Here is a 27265-nt window from a genome sequence, read left to right as displayed (position 1 = left end):
CATATAAATGGCCTATAAAACATGTTAAAAACAATCTTAATGTTCATATCAACCCACTAAGAAGGCTATATTATTCTTCAATTATATAAAAATCAATTTTATTGTACAAAAACTTTCATATTTAAAAAATTCACAGGGGCCATGATGCGAAACTAAACTTCTAACTGTGTATTGCTACCTTAGCATATGTTGTTTCCCCACATTCTGTATCCTTGTTAAAATCATATCTTTCTGACAGAAAACAGCAAATTCCTGCTGATTGATTGGTTCAAAGAAAATAAGATGCAGGAAATCCTGATGAACTTCAGGTTATTGCTGTAGGGAAATAAAGTTTGTAAAAAATCCGTCTATCCAAATTTAGCAAAATATTTTATCATGTGAAGAAACCATCAAGTTACTTGGAATTGATATTGATTACCAACTAAAATTTGATGCACATATAAGTAACTTGTGTAGAAAGGTATCACAACAGCTGAATGTTCTCATTGGCATTTTTGTACAGAGAAAATTCTAAAAAAAAAATACAAGAGAGGGCATAAAGATTCGGCTAAGACAACTATTTATCATCCCCTGAAACTCTTCTTGAGAACTCAAAGGTTTCAACTCTACAAGTGAGACGCATCAGGACAATGGCACATGAACCTTACAAAATTTGAATAATTTGGCTCCTTTATGTTTACAAAATTTGCTTCACATTAAACACAGTAACAGTTTTGAAATACCACAGGTAAAAACTACCTCATATGGAAAAAAAATCTTCTAGCTTTGCTGCTGCTTCATTATGGAATAGTTTACTTGTACTTTTTGAATCATACAATTTTCTAACAGAAAAAAATAGCCATGCAACGGTCGACGTTGACTGCTTTTGCGCATGCATGTAATTTGTTGTCGACTTGCATTGTATGATTCATGACAAAATTGTGTTTTGGTGATGGTGATGTGTTTGAAGATCTTACTTTACTGAACATTCTTGCTACTTACAATTTTTTCTATCTATAATAAACTTGTCCCTTTCGTTAAAGAGGAAAATATTTTGTAAAAATTTACAAAAAATTACCAAATTAATGAAAACTGTTAAAAATTGACTATAAAGGGCAAAAACTCCTTAAGGGGTCTACTGACCATTTTGGTCATGTTGACTCATTTGTAGATCTTACTTTGCTAAACATTATTGTTGTTTACAGTTTATCTCTATCTATAATAGTATTCAAGATAATAACCGAAATGGCAAAATTTCTTTAAAAATTACAAATTGTGGGACAGCAACCTAACAGCCAGTTGTCCAATTCATCTGAAAATTTCAGGGCAGATAGATATTGACTTGATAAACAATTTAACGGCTTGTCAGATTTGCTCTAAATGCTTTGGTTTCAGAGTTATTAGCCAAAATCTACATTTTACCCCTATGTTCTATTTTTAGCCATGGCGGCCATCTTGGTTGGTTGGTTGGCCGGGTCACCGCACACATTTTTTAAACTAGATACCCTTATAATGATTGTGGCTTAGTTTGATTAAATTTGGCCCAGTAGTTTCAGAGGAGAAGATTTTTGTAGATTACAAAAATTTACGAAAATTGGTAAAAAATGACTATAAAGGGTAATAACTCCTTAAGGGTTCAACTAACCATTTTAGTCATGTTGACTTATTAGTAGATCTTACTTTGCTGAACATTATTGCTTATTACAGTTTATCTCTATCTATAATAATATTCAAGATAATAACCAAAAACGGCAAAATTTCCTTAAAATTACCAATTTAGGGGCAGCAACCAAACAACGGGTTCTCCGATTCATCTGAAAATGTCAGAGCAGATAGATCTTGACCTGATAAACAATTTAACCCCGTCAGATTTGCTCTAAATGCTTTGGTTTTAGAATTATAAGCCAAAATCTATATTTTACCCCTATGTTTTATTTTTAGCCATTGCGGCCATCTTGGTTGGTTGGCCGGGTCAACGGACACATTTTTTTTAACTAGATACCCTAATGATGATTGTGGACAAGTTTGGTTAAATCTGTCTTACTAGTTCAGAGGAGAACATGTTTGTAAACGATAACAAAAATTTAAGAAATTTTTTTAAAAATTGACTCTAAAGGGCAATAACTCCTTAAGGGTCAACTGACAATTTTGGCCATGTTGACTTATTTGTAGATCTTACTTTGTTGAACATTTTGCTGTTAACAGTTTATCTCTATCTATAATAATATTCAAGATAATAACAAAAAAAACGGCAAAATTTCCTTAAAATTGACAATTCAGGGGCAGCAACCCAACAACCGGTTGTCAAATTCGTCTGAAAATTTCAGGGCAGATTAATCTTGACTTGATAAACAATTTAACCCCATGTCAGATTTGCTCTAAATGGTTCGGTTTCAGAGTTATAAGCCAAAATCTTCATTTTACCCCTATGTTCTATTTTTAGCCATGGCGGCCATCTTGGTTGGTTGGCAGGGTCACCGAACACAGTTTTTAAACTAGGTACCCCAATGATGATTGTGGCCAAGTTTGGTTAAATTTGACCCATTAGTTTCAGAGGAGAAGATTTTTGTAAAAGTTAACGACGACGGACGCAGGACGACGACGGACGACGACGGACGCCGGACGCCAAGTGATGAGAAAAGCTCACTTGGCCCTGTGGGCCAGGTGAGCTAAAATGCAATATACGTGTTCAGTCGAAACAAGTGATACCATAAGAAAAAGAGTGGGATCATCAGTAAAACTTTCGAAAAAATAACCGATGCATTCATTACAAATATGAATAATTTGACTGGATCCTATCGAAAAATGAATGGCCGGAAATAGTCGAAGTCCGGCCGAAGTTTGACGATCTATGCCGAAAACACCCTACGATGTTTGTTGTGATCATGAACTTTTCCATATCTTGTCCTCAGTGAGATATTTAATATTGCGTTAACATTCCATAGGTTAACAACCAAATTCACCATGTTTGACTAAAAATACATTTTACGTTTTAGTGTGTAACCAGTAGACGAGAAAGTAGGTTAAGTGGCCGAATATACCCGAAAACACTCTACTTGAGAATTGTTGCCGCATTAGTTTCTTACATTCCAGCAGCTAAGCGAGTCACCTATCAATAAAATCATAAAAAAAAAATAAGGCCGGTAATTTCGTATTTGGTTGATATATACTACATATACATTCTTTTTTTGTGATTTTAATACTTCTGTGTTTTGATTTTTTGAAGGTTGAACCTTACTGTAACGAAATGGGGTTCCCTTGAAATGGAACTTGTTTTCCCTAAAATTGTGTGATGGTGTTGTTAAAAAACCTTACCGTTAATTGACTGTTCCTATTATATATTTCTTGTGTAACTATGTTTGTTAACTTTTTATTATTCTTGTCTATGTTTTTACAATCGGAACACCTGTGAATTGTTTACTTCAAATGACGTACAACAGAATGACGTCATAACAAAAATAGTCGGCTCTGGATTTGGTAATTTAGGTGAATGGTAAGCCAAAATCACTGGCGGATCCAAGGGGGGGGGGGGGTTCCGGGGGTTGGAACCCCCCTTTTTTTTGGACGATCAATGCATTTGAATGGGAGCATATAGTTGGAACCCCCCCTTTTTAAAATGGCTGGATCCGCCACTGAAAATGGTTAAGGTAAACCAAATCGGTAGATTGATTTACCTAAGTATAAATACGGTGGAGAAAACGGATAAGACTTCAGTACGACTTTACCCTGGGCAAGTAACACACGCTAATTCCAAGCGATTTTAATAAACACGTACCGAAACCATTTACCAGACTCTGGTAAATGGTTTCGGTACGTGAGACTAAGTAGTAACCATGCAGACTAATTCCGTATAATGCCGGCTTCGTTAGTTATCTTAGTTCCTTAACAAGTTGCATTTAGAAAATATCTTCTCCTAAGAAACGTTATCTTTTGGTATTGAATTTGATTTACCATTTGCCGATTACCATTTATAACTAAATAGCTAAACTTTCGGGGTAACGTAACGGTACCCAAATTGGAATGAGTACCCAAATTGCACCTATTTAGCAAAAATAGCAGCGGAAATCTTACAAGATTTCCGAAAGACTAAACAATTTGTATTTTTATGATTTGATACTATGCACATCTTTCAACATAGGTAAAAATATTTAGATATGCACAAAACGTTCACAGTATTTATCAACAGATGAAGTGTTTACTGAAAAAGCAAAATGTACTGTTCAAAACGTCACCATGCGACGTCATCAAAACGTCATCTTTTTAAAATGAGCAAATACAATATGTTACAAGCATCTTTTTCTTAAAAAATGAAGAGTAAGCATGGACTAATATCCAATTGTTCAAAATATTTGAAAAAAATAAACAAAAACTCTGTTATTAGACTTTTGAAGATGCGAATTTAAGCATGGATGCAATTTGGGTACTCTTCACTTCAGAATCATTGATGGTGTGGAGGTCAGTTTAGACCAATTTTTCTATGATTCTATATGAATTCAAAATTAAATTGGTGAAACCATAGAATAAATAATGATACATCTACAAAATAAACATATAATGAAAACTTTTGTTTGAAGTATAAATAAACGAAGGTTAAAAAACTGTCAAAATAGGTGCAATTTGGGTACCCTGACGTTATATACATTTCCGCTATCCATTTTCTTTAATTCACGATATTCTAAGGTTAATAAAGTATTTATTTGTTAGACTAGAATACTGCTGAGAGATATACTATTTGTATGAATTGTTGATATTTAAGTAATAGTAAAAGTTCAATGATAAGTTAATATTGATATTAAAAGACCTCCGAACAAAAAGGGGTGTTCAGTGGATTTGAACAGCCCTTTTTGTGAGGAGGTCTTTTAATGTCAATATTAACTTAATCATTGAACTTTTACTGACTTACAAACCGTCGAAAATATAAGAAAAGTATATAAAAAGAACTTGCAGAAACCTTATTCCCCTGAACTGGACGAGTCTTAATATGTTCAACTTAAATGATAGTTAAACAGTACTCAGACTGATATATATACAATTAACAGTTACCAAATTGAAATGATAATGGACCGATTTAATGGCATTACATTATATAATTATTTATCTATGATAAAAACAAATGGCATCTAAATAACACCAAATGATAGTTTTACAAAATTAGGGGGAACATTTATACTTTTTTAGTCAACTTTTCAAAATAACGATTTCTTATTTAATAAATCAGGCAATCAAAACCCCATACAGACCTCATTTATAACTGACCAATGAATATTATGCCCAACAACCCTCATGCTATATATATTTGATGTTTTTGATCTGTCAGTAATCATGAAATAGATTCGTAAAGATCAACCTTATAAAACAGTAAGTAAATTCTTCCAACAATTAGCTACAGCTTGTTTCAGAACTTCTAATCGGACAGACCTAGATGCATAATGTCCTTCACAATATTCATCCGGTAAATGTTCCTTTTGTTTCTGATTTGGTAATTCGGTAATTTTCCTACATTACGTTAAAATACAAAATAATTAGTATTGTCTATTCAGTCCAATTAATTAATAGATCTTGCTTTATTTGTGTTTTTTTTAAATAAAAACTATGCATGCAAACTTCAATGAATAAAACCGCATTAAACTAGGTTTCACTGGCCCGATCAAAACGTGTGAGGTGATATATATTCGCAAGTTCAATCATTATATGAACACAAACTCTTTAATTTAGTCGTCCGTTATTCCCTTTTCATTTCTAAATGAAGCAAAAACACCTGAAAAAACTTTTATCTTTCTCAGTTTTATCCTTGCCTGACAAAAAAATGTTATAAATCGTATTAAAACAGAAGTTAAGAATTCGAACCATAGTAAAAAAAACATATTTAAAACTTTTTAATAAGCAGTCAGTTATGTGATAAACGGAAGAGACACTCCCCCCCCCCCAAAAAAAAACCAACAAAAAAAAACCAAAAAAAAAACCATAAAAATATAAATGGAAACTGTAAATTATAGCATTTTACAAGATCTTGTCTCTATATGCTAAGTACTAGTACAGAAAAATCAATTAAGTTGTGTTGTTTGCTTTACGTCCTGTAGTAAATATTTCATGCATGTTCATGACTATGACACATACATTTTAAATACAATATGTAGGTCGTACACACCCCATCCTATAAGTATTTGCTTTATCAATAAGAAAGTTATTAGTGTTATTTGTCTTTTAGAGATTGTAACAACGTATACTGTATTTACCGTACAGTATACTACAGTATGCTGTTAGCTTATTTAAAGATGAAATGTCTTTTCGGAAACACTCGCTTTTTTTTTTAATTGTAACAAATTATACTGCATATATACTGTAAAGTGTGCTGTTAGCTTATTTAAAGAATAAAAGTATTTTCGGAAACACTCTTATTTGTTATGTTTAAGAAAGAACGTGGTATTTGAACAAGAAGAAAGCTGCGGCCATTTTAACAAATTTGGTAATTTACATTTTAAAAGGTAGATAGATTAACTACACATATACTGACACCGTGGGTTAAAATATAAAAGAGCAATACGCACAATATTAGTCTAGTTTTTCGATTAATTTTACGCTGCAAATAATAAGAAAAAAATGAAATTTATAAGCAATGTTGTTTGATTTGGTTTAGGCCCCATGTTTTTAAAGAAAACTAGTTGATTAACTGTGTTATCAGATTTCTTTTTTCAATTTGATTGAATTTCAGTTTAACTTCGACTGTACATACTTAGGGAAGATAGTAAACATTTTGTGAAGGCAAGGAATGGTCACGATATTTTATAATTTGTTTACTGCTTAGGAGGGGGAGGACAGGGGTAAGTGAGACAGGGAGAAAGGGGGTAGGAGAAAGGAGAGGAAGGCTGGGAGAAAGGAGAAAAAATAAAATATCTCTCCTTTTAAAAAATTATCTAATATTTCAAGAAAAAATATCTCAAAAGGAGATGTTTTATTCTTTATAATGGGAGAAAGGAGAAGAGGGGTGGGAGAAGGGAGAAGGGTACCCCCCTGTCCTCCCCTCGCTTAGAAATAACATGGGTGACCCTTAAAAGCATGGGATATCATGACCCATCCAAATTACACCCCCAAACCCCCTTTACCCCCAGGCCATCGAGTCTTCTTTTTTTTTTGGAAAAATAACTTTGACCGATTATGTTGTTAAATTATTAAATTTACAAACTATCTGAAATTTAATTACAAATATCCGTTTGGGCTCTAGATAATAACAAAGAAATGAATCAGAGTGCAACAAAATTAAATTATAACGTATCATTGTTTATTTGCCAAACTAAGCTAGAAGATTTGAAACACTTCCGGTAGGGGCGTGTACAATAATGAAACCATCTCGGTGAAAGCATGACTTTTTCTGGATTTTGACAACGAAAAACATGCAAATAAAAAAGAATCTAAATTACTTATCTCACTTTATTTTTACGACGAAACTGGAACGAAACTATAAGAATAAACTTTCATTCTTAACCTAGTGGATGCTTGTCAATTAGAGATCATGTTAAAAAATTTGTAAAATTAAATTCTTATTTTTTTTTAAAGATCATGGAAATTAATATAAGGTAGTTGTGGCCTAAATTGTGTCAAGTTCTGGATAAATTGATAGTATTTTAGGTAAAATAGGTATATATATATATATATATATATATATATATATATACCTATTTTACCTAAAATACTATATATATATATGCCACACATATAGTAAGAGAGGGGATGAATAAAACAAAATCCCAATTTTGAAAAACAAAAATATTAATAGACCTTTACAGATTTACTTTCTGCTTTCTAATTATATTTTTTACATTAAACATCAGAGCTGTATGTCACAAAATAAATGGCTTATAAATTAAACAGCATATATACTATCATAAATTCAATAGGAATATCTAATAGGAAATTTGTCCTAAAACTCTTAAATAAGTTTAGGTTTTTGCGGTGCTATGCATGAGTCAATAAATCTATGATTATAATAATTATAGTGAATACTTTAGCTTGGTCGATAAAAGTCCCAGATTTCAGTAAAAATCTTATTTAAAAAAAGAAATTTAGAAATATACAAAATTGTAAATGATAAAATTTGTATGAAAAGGGAGATAATAAGAATCTTTCATTTAAAGTAGCATTCCATTAGAGCTTTTTTTTATTATTATGAACAGGAATATATACTTATATATAAATCTGCAGCAACATGAAATGACCTTTATTTATTTTCAGTTTGAAGAGCTTTAATATGTATTGATGTCATATATAACTTTGTACAGTTTATTTATTCCTATTGCCATTAAAGTCTGATTGTAAAACCATGGGTTTTCTTTTTCAATTATAAAAAAGAGCATTCAGGAATAAATTTCAATTCTAATTGAAGAAACTCTATAAGGGGAGATAACCAAGAGGTGTTCCACTAGAAGTTTTATTACACCAGATCTATTAGTAGACAAAAGGTAATATGATATTCTCACAATATTAATTGCATACACAACATCAAGAAATGAAAACACAAATATATAAGAAATATGTCAATGAGACAGCAACTGAACAATACAAAAAGAGACAAGTAGAGGTCAGTAAAATGTTTACAGAAAAATTAAAACTTTTAGATATATATAAAATAATTTGTAGCAAAATAAAAGTGACCTACTAATTAACATTTTTTTTTAGTTGGCGACATAATAATTATATGCACTGATGTAGTTGATGGTTATAGCAAGTCATACCTGTTGGTAAGTAAACATTGTAGTCAAATTGTATAGAAATGTCTACTAGTTTGTTCATAGTGTATTTTATTTTAAATGATATAATTCTGAATTGGGAGATATATAAAAGGTACTTATCTTTACATGTAGCATCATATCAGTGCTTTTATTTCCTTTGCAATATATATGAACATTTTGCACAAATATAGCAACGTTGGTTTTGGCAAAACGTCACATGTTATCATTGCACAATAAATTGCATAGATAAATAGTGTCTGACCAAGAAATACAAACAAAAAATGTATGAGGAATACATGAGACAGCAACCAACCAAATACAATTAGAGACAAGTTGAGGTCAGAAGGATAGCCTACAGAAAATGTTATAAAACTTATATACATACATATATGAAAATAACATCAACTTAATGTAACCTTTATGATTTACTGAATTGTATTTTAGATTGAAGATAGTGTACTGTGAAATACTGTGATCCAATATCCAGTTAATTTAATACAACATGTATTGGTATGTAAGCACTAAAGTAACTTTTTACTTATTTTCTTATCTAATAAAATTGTTAAATGTTTTTTTTAATTTAAATTAAATTATAAAATTATGAAAGGGAGGTAATGAAGAACTTTTTGAATAGGACAGAATTTACATTTTGCACTAGGAACAATATTTATTTGATTATATGGTAGTGCTCTTATAAAAGGAGAAAGATATTGAAAAAAAAAACAAAAAAAAAACATACATTTGATATAAATGTATATACTATAGGTATCAGTATTTGAAAATGGAAGTGACCTTAATAATTTGATTATATTTTCAGTTTGAAGAGCTAATTACTACTGTGTACTGATGTCATATGTATTAATGCCCTGTTAAGTTATTATTACATTTGTATTGGTAAGTTTGCATTAAAGTGAAATAGATAATAGCTTTTAGGTAATCATTTAATCACACAAAATTCAGGAATAAATTGGAATTCTAATTGATAAAACTTGAGAGGGGAGATAATCAACAGTTGTTCCATTTGAATATTTTGATATTGCATAACCATAAAGTGGACCACTGTGGTTTATCAAGAAAAGTAAACAAAAATATATGAAGAATACGTCAAAAAGAAAGCAACTGTGCAATAAAAAATAAGACAAGAAGAGGTCAGTAAAAAGTTAACAGAGAAATTCAAACTTTTTATTGCTTAAAGAATACAGTGGTTTTCCAAGAAATCCAAACAAAAAGTATATGAGGAATACATCAATGAGACAGCAACCAACCAAATACAATTAGAGACAAGTTAAGGTCAGAAGGATAGCCTACAGAAAAAGTTATAAAACTTATATACATACATACATATATGAAAATAACATCAACTTAATGTAACCTTTATGATTTACTGAATTGTATTTTAGATTGAAGATAGTTTACTGTGAAATCCTGTGATCCAAGATCCAGTTAATTTAATACAACATGTATTGGTATGTAAGCACTCAAGTAACTTTTTACTTATTTTCTTATCTAATAAAATTGTTAAATGTTTTTTTTTAATTTAAATTAAATTATAAAATTATGAAAGGGAGGTAATGAAGAACTTTTTGAATAGGAGAGAATTTACATTTTGCACTAGGAACAATATTTATATGATTATATGGTAGTGCTCTTATAAAAGGAGGAAGATATTGAAAAAAAAACAAAAAAAAACATACATTTGATATAAAAGTATATACTATAGGTATCAGTATTTGAAAATGGAAGTGACCTTAATAATTTGATTATATTTTCAGTTTGAAGAGCTAATTACTACTGTGTACTGATGTCATATGTATTAATGCCCTGTTAAGTTATTATTACATTTGTATTGGTAAGTTTGCATTAAAGTGAAATAGATAATAGCTTTTAGGTAATCATTTAATCACACAAAATTCAGGAATAAATTGGAATTCTAATTGATAAAACTTGAAAGTGGAGATAATCAACAGTTGTTCCATTTGAATATTTTGATATTGCATAACCATAAAGTGGACCACTGTGGTTTATCAAGAAAAGTAAACAAAAATATATGAAGAATACGTCAAAAAGAAAGAAACTGTGCAATAAAAAATAAGACGAGAAGAGGTCAGTAAAAAGTTTACAGAGAAATTAAAACTTTTTATTGCTTAAAGAATACAGTGGTTTTCCAAGAAATCCAAACAAAAAGTATATGAGGAATACATCAATGAGACAGCAACCAACCAAATACAATTAGAGACAAGTTGAGGTCAGAAGGATAGCCTACAGAAAAAGTTATAAAACTTATATACATACATATATATATGAAAATAACATCAACTTAATGTCACCTTTAAATTTACTGAATTATATTTTTTAGATTGAAGATAGTTTACTGTGAAATCCTGTGATCCAAGGTCCAGTAAATTTAATACTACATGTATTGGTAAGATAGCAATAAAGTAACTTTTTACTTATTTTTTTATCCAATAAAATTGGAAATATTTTTTTTAATTATAATTAATATATTACAAAATTATGAAAAGGGGAGGTACTCAAAAACTTTTTAAATAGGATTTACATTTTGCACTAGGAGCAACACATTTTTGATATGGTACCAGATAGTGCTCTTTTTGGAGGAGGATACAGAACATACATACATGTGACATATACTATTGTTATCAGTATCTGATTCCACACCAAACTTGTTAATAATTGGCAACTTTTAAAATGTTGAAAACAAAAGGGTTGGATTGATTTTATTTTTAATCAACACCATTGACATATATAAGTTATGTATAAAGTTAAATTATTTGATTTTTTTTGTTAACATTATGAAGGCTAACAAATTTAACCTTGTTATTATAGTATAGATATATTATAAGTGTGTCTTAACACGTGACAACTTTATGACAGTTGGATTATCTGTGGTGAAAAAGGCTAACACCATAATACATATATAACTACATTTCTCTAATTACCTATCTGCACCCATTGTATAAAAAAAATTTAATCAACGTGATTTTTTTTATATTAGTTCTTCATTGGTTAAAATCAGATTATGACGTAAAATTTTTTTTAAAGGCTTCCATGCCTGATGACCTCTCATAGAAAGAACACATCTTTTTTCATTTCACATGATAAGAAGGAAAAATATTGTTTGCTTCTTATTTCATATCATTAGAGAAACATATTCATTCCACCACCAAATCTCGTGTAATACGATTTATGAACTCAACAGTTAAATTTTAAATATTGAACTGTCTTGAGTGGATAAATATCGTATAATAATACTTGATGCAGTGGTGAATCTCTATATATATATATATATATCTCTATATATATATATATATATATATATATATATATATATATATATATATATATATAAATCACGGTCTCATCGGTCTTCATTTTATTACAAATGCATTATGATGTACCAATTTCCATTAAAAAAGCGTACATAGTACAAAAACATATGATTTGACAATATGTATCATAGGCAAACAATGTTTAGTGACCGTAAAAATTTGATATACATGTATTTTCAGTAAGAAGATTTATAACCATGTACTGATGTAATTAAAGGTGAATTCAATTTATATTGTAAGTAAACATTTTAGTTTAAATGTTTTGATATGATAATTTAACGCAACCTTCTATGATGTATAATGAATTAAAATTCAGAAATATATTAAATCTTTAATTTACTATATCAATGAAAATTGAGAAATATATTTAAATTGAAAATGGTAAAATTTTGAAAGGGGAGATAATTAAGAATAAGTTGTTATATTCAGGGCCTTAAATGCCGACCGGCATGAAAAGGATAGGTGAGGTGAGGTGTTATATTTTAAGTAGCATTACATTACTGCTTTTTTCACATTCTGAACTAAGCAGCTTTTGGTATAGGGAAGACCATGGGGGGTTACTTCGATATTTTTTTGGTAGGGGTGTGCCATTTTTGCCTCAAAAAACGTGCCCATTTTAATATAACATTCACTAAAATTCAGTACCTATAGTTATATAAATATTTAAGAAAGAATGACCTACAGTATAATTATATACAATATCTAAAATATGACCCATGCTTATATAAGCACTGTAACTCATCATCACTCATAATTCATAAATATACCAGCTACCCTTAAGTTTTTATATATGAATTGACAATGTCTGGTGTACATATATTTTATCTTTATATATATGCATGGATTGTTGGATTGACTGCATGTTTAAGTACCCCAAATCAATATACGGATATCTAACGTAAATGCATTTTAATATAGGATGTCATTAAAAAGGAGGGTCATATTTATATAAAATCTCGCAAAATTATGACCAATATTTTTGGCACATCCCTGTATACCCAATAATAGGAAGTTACCCCCTCCCCCTGGGGAATACTTAGTAACATGACTTAATTACAGAACCAATTGCCTAAAAAACAAATTGTCAATGAGACAGCAATCAAACAATACAAAAATAAACTGATATTTTTGTATATAATATAGATTCTATGAATACAAATTGATGATTTAATTGTACTTTTAGTTGGATGATTTTTTCTTGTTTATTTTTTAGATGTCTCATATAAAGAAAAGAAAGGTGCCATGCACTTTTGTAGTCCGTCAGAGTGGAAAAAAGACAACTATGACCAAGTCATACACGCCTTTATCCATGATTGATGAAACTGCAGGTGCCACCGATAAAGATGACTATAAAACTATAAATGCAGAGGTGGTGAACATTGAACAAGAAAGAAATGGCAATGTGCAGCTCAATAATGAACATGAAACACCTGTGACGATAGAACCTAAAAATAGTATGTACAGTGTAATGATTTTAAAGTGGCATTTATTATCTCCTTAAAATAATTATGGGTTACAAGATGAATAAAGAGGGGTGCAATGAGTGCATATATTCCCTTCCTTTTTTGAATTTCATATTAAAAATGTATTAAAAAATAAAGGAAGCCTGTTTTAATGGATATAAACCATTTACCAAACTTGCAAGTTTCACAGGATTAAGCCTTTTATAGTGATTCTCAGATGTGTTGATTACTATTGGACAGTCATACAACATGACACAATAAAACAAATATCCTGCAAACAGGCTTATAACATTGAATTGTTTTCAAGCCAGAGAGAACTCATTTATTTTATTGATAATTTCTTATAAAGGTGCAAATGTGTTAAACATCATTGATGAAGGTGACCGTAAAATATGTGTTGTACTTAATCATTCAGTATAAAATTCATTTAAAAGATTGTATAATTATAATTCAATTTTGATATTTATAGGTTGTTTTTTATACTTACAGTACCAATACTTTAGTACATTTTTTTTAGATTATGCTAAAGCTAAAATCCAATGATTAAATCATTGGTCAGAAATATGCAAGAAACTGGTGTCTGCAGCAAAAGAAAAAGAAGCTGTAGTCAATTTTAAATGCCAGGATTGTGGTACTGAAAAGGTTGATCTTTTCCGATGCCTAGACTGTATATCTTGGCCCGTTATATGTGAAAGTTGTCTGGAAATTAGGCATCAATTTCCACATTTACATGTATTTGAGAAATGGATGGTAAGATTTTCCTTCTTTTTTAAGAAAAAACATCTAAAAGCAGAAAGCAGATCTTTTCAGTAAGAATTCCTGAAATTAATAAAAGTGCTTGTCTCATGACAGCCCAATTTTTAATAAAGCATGAAGATACATGTAGATAATTGCTTTATGAAATATGTATCAAAGACTAGGTTGTTTTTATGGTTTCATCTTACCAATAGGTGTTGATTGATCATATTATTTCTGTTTTTTTTTTTTTTATTATAACCATTTTCGTGTAAATTGGCCTTGCTGGGTTCATTTTATTTGAGGCATGAGATCTGGATGTATTTTCTTTTTGTTTGTTATTTAGGTGGGGTTTATTTCACACCAATATCTCTTTTTAATCATACTTATTTGCAGTTTTAGTTAATATTTTTTGCAGTTATAGGAATAAAAAAAAGGTAGCGATTTTTATTAAGATACTGGATTTCATGATTTGAAAAATTTACTGGACACATTGATTCTGATATTTAACATTCCCCTGTACATGTGGTAGCTTGACATATCAGTTTTTTGAAATTACAACAACATATATTTGATGATTTTATTATATAAAGAATATGTGGTTTTTTTAATGAGACAATAAAATAATTACATTGACAAGCAAACCATTGATCTGAGTACCATTAAACCTCAATTTATGGTTTGGTATAGCTACAAAATGCTCATCTAAGTTATGCACACATATTATCAATTGTTAAATTTAGCAGTAAATGCAGTTGAAGATTAAAATCAATTCAAAACAATAGTTCAGGTTTTTACTGTGGACTTTGGTTGAACTAATAATATTAACATTTTACTTAGCATTATATCAAAGATTACCAATATTTTTGTAATGATGAAACAAGTTAAAGGTAAATTGATTAAAACACATGCTTTTTTTTTTTTTATAGCATGGGGCTTTTATAGGCTATGCACCTCCAACTAAGCCTTGGAAGGGAAGAAAACATGATATGTGTACAACTGACTATATGAAAGATATAGTAGTTATTGATGATAAAGGTATTCTTTATATAGTAACATACTTTCTTGTATCATTTATTAGGATAAAGGTATGAATTACTTTAAAATAGATATTTGATATGATTCTGACAAAAAATTGTATACATATACATATACCAAATTGCAAATATTTTGACAGATGTTTTACCTGTAATGTTTATATATGATCCAAACAAAAGTTTCTTATTTCATGTTTAATAAGTACATGTATCCTTATTTACTATAAATTTCCATCAATTTGAATTTGAATTCATATCCAATCATACAAAAATGGGTTTGAACCGACATTCATACAATACACGAGTCTGTTATGAGGAGTACTTAAATTGCATTCATGCTTAAATTCACATCCAGAAGTTAAATAATAGGTATTCCAAAGTGGAATACACCATTACTCTTTTTAGCCATTTTTTGTAAGACCTATTTCTTTTAAAAACAATTTCTCTTTTTATTGGTACCTTAATTTTTATCTTTATTTTTCAGGTAGACAACATCTTAGAACAATTCAATTTTGTTCTTGTGAAGAGGAAGCAATTACCTTGTTGTCATACAATCTGTGGCCTGCCTCACCAAAAACACCTCATTTAGCCTTCCACAATGATTTACTTCGCTGGTTAAATGGTTTATTGCTTGAGTGCCATGTATCTGTGAAGGGGTTTTGTGAAGCTTTAAAGGCTAGGCAACCAAAGCTGTACAAGATGTTGGTCACAAAAGAGGTTAATTAATTAAGATTCCATACTAATGAGATTTATAGTTTGTTGTTAAACCCTAAGCATATTCTATTGCTAAATAACTTATAGAATGCATTACAAAAAATAACTTACACAATTTACATTTGAAAGGATGAAAAATATCAATAAGATTATATGTCTTGCAAAAGTTAGATAATTATGTTGTCAACTTGTTTATAAAGGATAAAATATTTTTTTACACTATTATATATAAAATGATGTGGTGTGATTGCCAATAAGACAACTATTCACAATCGATAAAATTACTCAGAAATTAATGACTAAATGTCACGGTACAGCTTTAAGGTTTTGGTTGGTGGTGGTGAATTTTTTTTTCTTTTTCATTATAATCCATAGAGCCACAATTGTGTGATCATAAATTTAATTTTTAACTTTACTTGTAGGGAAAAGAAATTTATAAGAGTTTGATGGCAGAAACTATTCACCAATTTCGTCAGTTTGTATACCAAATGGACTATTTAACAAATAATTTTCCAGATCTAGATGATGGTTGTACCTGTCCAGCTTGTTTTGAGGTATAATTGGTATAATGTCCTAGATTAAGTTAATTTTAGTAAAATATTTGCCACAGGATAAAAGATATAATCAATAGTCCACATGCAACACAATAAACAAAAATAGGAACAACAGTCAATCAATTACTGTGTCTTTAAGAGGGTGTCCATAGACAAACCAGGCAGTGGATGGCACATGACATATTTTGTTTTCAATTTTTTTTTCATCTACTTCATATGACAAATTCATTCCTTCTCAAAGTTAAATTTTGTTTTTTTATTAACTGCAACAAATAAAGAGGAAATAAATACATAGAAAGCACTGAAAATTCATTGAAAAGGGGAGATAACTCTTCATTTTGTACAAAATTTTGTTGCATAGTGATTTTTAAAATCATTTTCTGAGCCATCCACTGTTGATTCATAAATTTCTCTCACATATATATCCTTTGTATGATAGAAATATTGCATTGGAACCAAAAATTCTTAATAATACAGTGATCTATCAATTTCTTTTGTTATTGTCATCACTTTGAAACAGCTTTTCAAGGTTTGGGACTGAAATGATGTGTAACACACCTACATTTATTACTTAGTAAGAACCCATTTCTACTTAAGACACTCTTTAAATGATGTTGACGTAATTAGTTTTTATTTATTTTAAATACTTATTTGTTTATTTATTGCATAATTATTTTTAATTATCAGGTGCACTTTTGGACAATTTTTATTTTACTGTAAATTAAACACTAAACATTTCTTTTTTAGACAGAAACCAGTATCTTTTGTTTTGATGCAGACTTTCAATTAGTACGGAAATCTTCATCTGGTAACCACTGGCTTGAACCAAAACACAAAGATAATTTTTTCGTCCAACAGGAATTGGTAGATGATTTCATAAAAAAATATGACACTCCAAAAATAGAAAAGGTATTTTGTGTTTGATATTTTATTTATTTACCATAGGTGGTTCCCTGGGGCCCAGGCCCCCCTAATGTGCGAAAAATTGGTTGATTATAGAAGTATAGGGAATTACTGAAGCACTCAGCCCCCTCCCCCTTTATGAAAAGTTCTGGCTGTTTACATTATAGACTGCTATTTCTGTGATATAAATATTGCCTAATTCATGAAAACTGATAAAAATACAATTGAATTGGTTTGATAAGAACTCTTTGACAAACAATAAAAAAAAATGGTCTCCTCCAGTTTTATCCATCATACAGGGTAAAAATTGTAGCCACTTATGAAGGTAAGCAATTTTCCATAGAAGCAATCGAAGAGATCTGCATATATTTTTAAACCCTTTTGCACCCGTTCATACTAGCTAATTAAAGTTCCATAAGTTCCATTATATGTTTAATTGAAATGCCTTATGAATTGTGGACATTAAAATCAAAGATAAAGGTTTCCAAATTCCTTCAAATTTAGGACTATTACATTTGAAGAACAATATCTTTTAGGTGTTTATTTTAAGTACATTTGAGAGATACTAAATAAAAAATAATCAATGCTTTGAAAAACAGCAAGTAGTAAGAAAAAGATAAGAGTTTGCTAGCTTTCATATTTATTTTCAGGAATGCAGCGATTTCCAAGCAGGAAATGACTTAAGATCCAAAGCAAAAAACAAGAAATTGTCGGAAACCGCAGTCTTTGGAGCTACCTCTAGGCACGATTACCCTCAGAAGTTTTTTAGTTTAAAACATGGTGAAAAGTTAGTTATATTGTAGATAATATTTAGAGAGTGCAATTTTTAGGACTTACTTCCTGCGTGTGTTTTCAGATTTGCATGTCATTTGATCTCCTACCCATATCAGGAAAATGTCTTTGTTTAAGGTAATTGAACAAATGTTGTGGTCATATCAACTTGAAACTTACAACATGTAATCATTAAAATGTGAACTTTTAACATATATGGCTACTGTATGAAAGGTTTTTGTTGCTCATGACATACTGGTAAACATAAATTAAATGAGAATGGTATTCACTGGTAAATTAGGAGGAATATGAGAGAAAATGATTACCTGTACAGTAATGAAAAAGGGATACATGCAGTTAGAATTGGAATTTAATTAAAGATAGGAAACCAATTTTTTGTCATTTCAGAACACTTTTCTCTTTTTTATTTTGTAGACTGGGATATGCTGTTTTTTTGATAGAACTACTTTTAAGTGCCAACAAAGACAAACACCTCCACATCTCCTATGATATTGCATGTTTGTTAAAAAGACATTTAGAGGTTTGTCATTTGTACTGTTTATAGTTTGGGCAGTAATATAATGTAGAAAATACTAGAAAATTACATACAAATCTTAAAACTTCATAAAATAATTACAAAAAATTAAGCCATGCACAGCCTGGTAAGAAATGTTTATTATTTTTTTTGCAACATAGTAATATTTAACCAAATTTATACAAGACAGTAAAATCTGTATGTAATAAAATTTTAAAACATAATGACAAAGAGAGGTTGCAAACTAATTGCAGTTCTGCATCTGATATTATAGAAATGTTTCAAGGATTTCTTACATTATTTGCTGGGTGTCATTTAAAAATTTTACAAAAAAAAGTATTAGTCACTGACATTCATTTCTCACATGATGTATAGTCTAAATCCCTTAAACTTTACATATCATATACCAAATCATGACATCTAGTTTTATTAATTAGTTATTCAGTAATTGGAATCAAGATCCTTGAAACTTTAAAATACAAATGTTTACAGGAGTCTTATTGCCATTCAAAACATTTTTTTTTCCAGAAAGCAGGGCGAAACGACATTTTACAAAAACTCACATTTTCAATACCAATTTTCCACTGCTATGGACACAGTATTGCATGTCAAGTAAAATAATATAATTTTAAATGTTTTGTTAAACTATTTGTTGGTTCAGTGCATATTGTATATGTAATGTTAACTAGAACCCTCAAAACTTTTTGAGGGAGGGTGGGGAATGAAAAAAGTGTATGTCAACCATTTGTCGATTACAAGCCTAGAATCAATCATTCTTTATAAAAATTAATGCCTCCCTTTTATAGTTTGGTTTAATAAAAAAATTTGCATGGAAAATAAACTGAAACATACCTGACTTTTTATTTTTTCATTTTTTTTAAAGTGTACAGTAAAAATGTTGATTTTTTAAACCCCTTCCCTCAAGTGTACATTTTGTGCACTTTGAAAAATGGATGACCCCTTAGTATTTATTATACTAGAATGGCTTGTAAAGTTTTCCAATATATGTTAACCTGCACAAAAAAAAGTATATCAAGTTTTAAGACCAGATATGTTGTTTATATGTGATTTTCTCTTTTCTTAGCAACATTTCAAATTTGAGGATTTTTTAATATAAAAAAAACTTGGTATTCATAAATAAATGACACAGATTTTTATTATTGTAAGACATGTGTCTACAATATATTTAAGGAATGACTGTAATATTTTTTCTGTCTATGAAGAAAGAACATAAAAAATGTGGCGCACACTGAATAACGTGTGTAGCGGGTTATTTAACAGTATGCACCACATTTTTTTTGTTATTTCAAATAGACAGAAAAAATATTACAGTCATTTCTTATAATTTAATTCTTAATTCCATTTTAAACCGTAGAAAACCATGAAAAACATTGATGACGTCATGGTCACATGACTAAATTATGTCTATGGACTCATAACAAAATAACGTAAGCCAATCAGAAGACGTGTTACATCCAAAATTAGATTATTGAAGTTTATGTGTTAATACTTATATACTTGTAGATTTTGTATGGACCTAGGAGGACAAAAAATCATGGTCTCACTGACGGTGAAGGCATTGAAAGATTATGGTCATATTTGGGTGGATTTTCTTCAATCACCAAAGAGATGACGCCTGAAAATAGAACAGACCTTTTGACAGATGGCCTTATTTACTTTGGTCAGAAAATCAGAGACAAACTAGGTAATTACAGAAAATGGCAAAATGTGTAATGGTGGAATAGCCTGCTTGTGACTTTTTGTATATAGATACAGGAAGATATAATATGAGTGCCAATGAGACAACTCTCCATCCAAGTAACAAATTAAAAAAGTAAACCATTATAGGTCAAGGTATATCTTACTATAACAGCAAATGATTTAATTTTTATAAAAGCTCTTTAATGCCAGTTTTATCAAGTCAAATAAAAATAAATAAAAGTTTTGCTCCCTTGATTTAGAAATAATTTTTTTTCATAATTGAGGAGAACATAGAAATTCTGCTTGTACTTCCATCTGTTGAACACTTAACACTCACAATTTTTATAAAATTTGTATAATTGGGTTATATCAGCAAATTTAGAGAATCAAAATTTTATATTATTTGATCAGACTTGGGGTAATTGTAATTGTAATCGTTAATCAGCTGTAATTGATTACAATTTTTCAAGTAATCAGTGTAATCATTAATCAGCCAAAAATCTGATTACATGTAATTTAATTTAATCAATTACTTTTCAAAATACCCTGTAATCATGATTACTTTTTGATTACATTCTGATTACAATGAAAAAAAATCTAAAATTGTGTTTTTGGTCATTAAATGAACCTCTTTGTTCATATTTGATAAATTTTTAACATACTAAAATTGTTTAGTTACTTTAAGCTTGTCTACTTCAGTAAAAAATAAACTGTTACAGTATTGAAAGGTCATCATTAGCCCAAGCAGAGACATATAATACAATTATATACCTTTTATCTTGGTAAAAGATATTGTACATACATGTATATTCATCGTTTTATAATGATCTTCATATTAATATTTGATAATAACTGTTATATATTCAAGTAATACTTTTCTTTAACCCTGAATTATAATCTTTTGTTAATTTTTGTGATTTTTGTCAACTTTGAATTGACAGGTAGGAGACTAATTAAGGTTTGTTTTTATTGCAATTACCAATTGAGTATAGCTGTAGGGAAATATTTATGATAAAAGATAAATCAGACATGAAAATTTATCTAATTAGCACAAACTAAATTAAAAGTTGGACAAATATGTTGTTTAAACTTTTTTTTGTATCTGGACTGGACGTGTAAAATGCAATGGTTTTTAGTACTTTAATACATATTGTTTACAATTTGATTAAACATTTCTATTAAAATTTAACATAGTTTTAACTGGTACAAATGTAGCTTTATTTCATCCATATTTTAACTTCCATAAACTGCAACTTGGAATACATATAAATTATGAAAGAGGTCAGAAGACAAACAAAAAACTCTTGATTATGATATATCTTTATTAAATTTAATTCAAAATAATTTAGAGATCATTGGTGATAAAGTGTAATGTATATATATGTAGTGAAATTTGGTGTTTATTTAAATAGATGACGTTTAATTTGAAGTTATCATTTTATAATTGAACCAAATAAAATACGTTCTCAAAAATGCTATAGTTATATTAAACGTTTATTCATCAACATCATTCCAAATGTTTTGTTTTAAAATTCATTGTAATCAGATGTAATCATGATTACTTTGCCAATGTAATCATTAATTTAATCAGATACTTTCAGAAATGATGTAATCATTAATTTAATTTAATCGTACAAATGACAAAGTAATTGTAATTTAATCAATTACATTGAAAGTAATCGGACCCATCTCTGTATTTGATAATAACACTTATAAATTCAAACATGCAGATTACACATTGGTTATGAAACTCCAAAGAGCAAAGAAAATTGAAGAAAACAGTGATGTGGCTTTGAAGGAGATTTTATCAACTGTTCATGGTAAGAAACCATCTTTCAAAAATAAATAACTTGTTACTTTTATTCATTTATTACTATTTAATGAATATCTTGTGTCCACGTGATATGCTGCAGTTGATTATCTGTTTATATCATTTAAAAAGGCATTATAAAAAACTTTTACTTAGAAACATAACCAAACAGCTCTGTTTATTGCTTTTGAGAAAGTGTTTCAATAAAATTTAGTTTTGTCTACAAATCAGTCCACATACTTCCTACCTTGGAACATTTAACTAACACAAATAGTTTCTTTAGTCATTTTAACTCAAATGACATAAGGAATGAGTTTTTGCCGTCACTTTGAGTCAGTTTTATGTAAAATAAATTGTTAAATGCCTGATCCCAGACCAAAGCAGATATACTAGCATTAATTCTTATGATTTCGGATGCTCTCCTCATATTGAACAACATTGAAACATGATTAAAGATTTGTTTCTTCTTTTTATGCCATTTATATTGTAACCAAATGTTCAGGTTAAAAAATTAAACACAGATAATGTTAATTGTTACAAGGAAATTTTTGTTGCATATTTATAATTAAGGTATGTGTAAAACATGTACATGATATGTGAAGTGTATCAACTTGCAAACTTTAATCCATATTTGTTCTTATTCAGACAAGGTTATTGGAAATGATAAGATTATCCAATGGATTGAAGAGGAAAAGTCTTCCGTGCTACACACTCAAAACAATGATGCAGCAAGTAAGTTTTAATAATTAATACATCAAGAAAATATATCGCACAACGCACTTATACGTCTCCTATTTTCAAATTTGGTCAAAACATTATCATTTTTTACTGTACTGTAAGTGAAAACACTTACGTGTCACAGATATAAAAGTATCTTACAGTAAGATCTCCTTATATTTTAGGGACGACATCAAAAGATCGATGTAGGATAAAAAATTTAAATCAAATAGTTTGGGAGTGGGGGGGGGGTAAAATTCTGCAAGTTTTGTATATCTAAAATCGATTTTTACATATATCCCTATTGGTAAATCAATTTTTCCAAAATTAAGTTAAGAGGGGGGGTGTGGGGGTCAGTGAAAAAACTATGTGAATTTTTGATCCTACATTGAACTTTTGATATCGTCCCTTAGTCAAAAACTATTTTATTTTTATAGTTAAGAGGACTGAATTATTTTTGGGATCATTCCCAATCCATTTTGAGTATTAAAACTATTTACATTGTTTTAAAATATCAAAATCATTCTTTCTTTTCTAATGCTGTATAAACTCTATGTTTACACATATAGAAATCACATACAAAGTTTTATTCTATTAGAGGCTGTAAACTACTTTTATATTTAATGCATTTGATTTTTGTAAATTCCAGTAAAAAAATAATTTACCTTCTTCATTTGTGTTTTTTTTTTTATAGTTAAACTGAACAAAACAGATGAATATGTTCTCAGTCTTCAAAGATATTACAGAATTGGGTAGGTCAAAAATAAGCAGTACATTTCAAGGCCACCTAATGTACCTAAATCAGACCATTATTTTTCTAAATTGCATATTAGTTTACATTTATCCTGCAATCAGTCAACTATTGTACAAATAACAGATACACAAAGAAAGTTTTGCTTTATTTGTACTTATGCAACAGGAAACCCACAAAAACTGATCTAAGGACAACCAGATCCTGCTCCACATGTGGCACTCTTACAAAATGTATGTTACTCATTTTAGTACTAACCCAGAGTTAAATCTAATTTGGTTGGTAATTAACTTTCAAAGATAAAAGAAAAGAACAGCATCATAATTACAACAATATCATTAAAAATCAGGTTGAAAATGTACAATATTGACCAAGCATTATGATTGACAGAATATTCCAATTGTACATTCCATTTCCTTTTATAGTGATTCCATTGTTTGATCAAAGTGTTTATAAATGTTCATATATATTTATTTTTAATAATGTCAGTCTTCAATTTCAGAAATGAACAATTAGATGACAAGTTCAAGGAAGAAAAGGAAAGGTGATTACGAAACTTTAAGAAATTGTCATAATCTCTTTTTTGTCAGCATGCCTTTTTTACAACCTGGAATGATGCATATTAAGAGCATTTATCTATAGTATCATTTTAAATTTAAAACAGAAGGGAAAGTTACATTCTGATCTATGTCATTCTTTAAAAAAAGTTTAAGAGATAAGAAATTAGTTAACATGATGTTCTAAAATTAATTGTGACCTTATCTAAATACCTTATATATGTTTTAACATGTATGAACATTGGAATACACACATATTACACTGGGAAAGCTACACTTTTGTGCAAATATTCTGAATTGTATACACTTATTGTCTACAGTTTTTACCCAGTATAAAGTACATACATGAAAAATAAGGCTTGTTTTGCTGAGTGTTACTACTGACTTGTGATCTCATGAGCAGAGTTTTACCTTGAAATTCCATGAAAGGACTGTTTATTATGTTATTAAAATAACTAAACATTCTGATGAATAAATTTTTTATTTAAATATCTTTACAGACTAGAGAAAACCTTATCAGCATTTGAAAAAAAGAACAAGACCTCTAGATTACATCAAACTGATGAAAACTACAACAAGGATCTAAAGATTGTGAAAGAAAAACAAAAGAAATTACAACTTGTAACCCTGAAAAAACATGTTTCAGAGAGGCACTATTTACTACGCTTATTGCGCAAATATTAAAGTAAGCAAAATTTTATCAGCCATAGAACGAAGGGAAGGGAATTCAAAACTTCTTTTATGTAAGCATGCTCAACCCTGTGATGCTTTTTTCATTCATCTCTAACAACTTCATGTTTACTGAACTACTATGCTTTATTTTACAAATAATGTCCATGTATGAAATTTAAGTTTTATTTTTCTGTAAATCTACAGATCAGATCTACCAGAAATTTTTATTTTGCAGACTTTTCCTGTATTATAGCACTTTTTATTTCATACTTGCCTTTGAGCTAACATGATAATTTTTTGGAAAACGACAATTTATGAAAATTGATATAACATTTTTCTCAATACAAAGAATTAAAACACATCATAACGTCCTTGAACTTAGTATCAACAATAATGTTACAGGTATTTATTGTGTGATTGATTCTTTTAAAATCCATTGGTCTTCAACTTCCATCTAAAAGTAATGCATATACTGACAATGGCATTTTTAAAAATTTTAACATTATTTCTTGTTGACATCAAATTCCTCTATGAAAGACGTGTTAGCACTATATACTTATCTCATATATAAAACACCAGTAATATTGTACATTTTATTCATATTTCAGAAGGACAGGCTGTTTTCATCAAACTTTCAAAACAGTTAAAGTGTATTTCAAAGAAAATTCACAAATCCATTGCAGCTTACAACCTGATTGGGGATTCATCTGATGGTTTGCCAGAGGCGATTAATTTTGATACTGTCAAGGACGTGGAAAGTGACATCTATAACTGCATGGTAGATTTAGAGGTTGTATCAGAGATACCAAACACGATTAAACAGGAAATCATTCAAGTGAAATGCCTGATTGATCGAGCCATTGAAGAGCAAACATTGCTCAAGCAAGAAATGAGGTCTGTCACTAGTTGGTACAAACACCAGTACCAACTAGTGAAAGTAAAACTAGGGGGACATCTAACTGCAGGAGAAACTGCATTCTTAATAAAAGAAGGAATGTATTATGAGATGGGTTTAATAAGATTAAACAGGCAGTTTTCAGAGTACATTGGGGAACTGCCTGTTGAATCTCAGTTGACTGACCACATATTAAATGATAACTATGACAGGATGCAACAGATGTTGAAAGAAATGGCTGTAAAGGAGGAGATTGCAGTTGAGGACACTGAAAGTGATGATGAGGGAGAAATTAGTGATGAAGAAGAGTTGGAGGACCTTTAAAAAACTATCTTTAGTTCTATTAGTGTTCCTTTTTGGCATAATAATTTAGATTTTATAATAAAATAACTGTGATTTTCTTAGTTTCAATGTAATTAAACAAAAAAAAACAGCTTTAAACAATAAGAAAATGCAAAATTTTACTAAAGTATGCAAAGTATGTTGGATGATTCCTAACCAATCTTCAAAGAATTTCTTCAACTTTTTAATCTAAATTAAAAATGGTTATTGAACATCTAAAACATTGGAATTTATCTTTGAAATTGATTATATAAAATTTCATTCTGGAATCTACACAAGTATTTCTTAAAACAACTGTTGGTTTACATTATTTATAAGTATTCTAAATAATAGGCTAAAAATGTTTTATGTTAGTTTTTGTTTCTCATGATAAAACAAATAATATTCAACACTTTTTTGTATTTGGAATATTTTGATTAATAAATATTTGCATAACAAATATTAAAAAATATATGCATGTTCTGTGGACTTTTAATTTAGTCTAAATAATATCTTACTAAAGTTATTATTTGGCTATTAAAAGAAATTTTTTGAAGTCTTTAGGATATCACGTGCTCAAAATGTATTCATGGTATATATATTTCAAAGATATTATGATTTTGAAAATTAATCTTTATGCAAAACTATAAAGAAAATTGAATCTATAGAAATGTGATTAAAAGCAAGAATTTATAAATATCATAAAATGATATAAAAGATAAATTTCATTTCATTTTTCCAAAAGAAATAAAATGAAGAAAAAAGATAACTATTCTGAATATTTCTAAAAAATTTGACTTTATGGGGTACAAAAAAAGTTACGATACATACTCATTGCAAGCCCTCAAATTACAAAATTGAGGTTCCTTTTCTAAATCATCAATGGAACTGAGGACAAGTGAATCTTGATAACCTTATTGTTAAAAGATTTGTTGTTTTTTGTATATTATTCAATTTGTATTTTGTATGTACAGCACCAATAAAGAAGCTGACTTTTTTTTATACTATACAACAATAAAGATTAGCTAAGCATGTTCAAGAATATTGGACATTTCCAAGCGAAATAACACAACTTGA

General features: G+C 29.2%; 2 protein-coding genes across 4 annotated transcripts in view; one reads left to right on the top strand and one right to left on the bottom strand.

The window, feature by feature from the left end:
• The window catches only part of LOC143066801 (uncharacterized), a 240978-nt gene that overhangs the window by 105627 nt on the left and 108086 nt on the right, over positions 1-27265 (bottom strand). The gene's annotated exons all lie outside the window — the stretch shown is intronic.
• LOC143068950 (uncharacterized) lies at positions 9509-25718 on the top strand. 3 transcript variants are annotated; one of them, XM_076243355.1, is made up of 21 exons: positions 9509-9599; positions 10106-10171; positions 10478-10554; positions 11062-11127; positions 12233-12287; positions 13266-13506; positions 14033-14265; positions 15180-15288; positions 15772-16004; positions 16424-16555; positions 17303-17464; positions 18109-18245; positions 18665-18770; positions 19293-19376; positions 20289-20469; positions 22196-22285; positions 22921-23007; positions 23687-23744; positions 24246-24287; positions 24801-24985; positions 25581-25718. In XM_076243355.1, exons 7-20 carry the CDS (start codon positions 14263-14265, stop codon positions 24982-24984), a joined length of 1608 nt encoding a protein of 535 aa, XP_076099470.1. In that variant the 5' UTR covers positions 9509-9599; positions 10106-10171; positions 10478-10554; positions 11062-11127; positions 12233-12287; positions 13266-13506; positions 14033-14262; the 3' UTR covers position 24985; positions 25581-25718. The 3 variants fall into 3 exon arrangements, with proteins under 3 accessions (XP_076099470.1, XP_076099471.1, XP_076099472.1); XM_076243356.1 differs by lacking the exon at positions 12233-12287; XM_076243357.1 differs by lacking the exon at positions 17303-17464.

This window comes from Mytilus galloprovincialis, chromosome 3, assembly GCF_965363235.1.
Source record: "Mytilus galloprovincialis chromosome 3, xbMytGall1.hap1.1, whole genome shotgun sequence".
NCBI classification, from domain to species: Eukaryota; Metazoa; Mollusca; class Bivalvia; order Mytilida; family Mytilidae; genus Mytilus; species Mytilus galloprovincialis.
The sequence above is the reverse complement of the archived record's forward strand: the minus strand, read 5'-3'. Positions and strand labels throughout refer to the sequence as shown.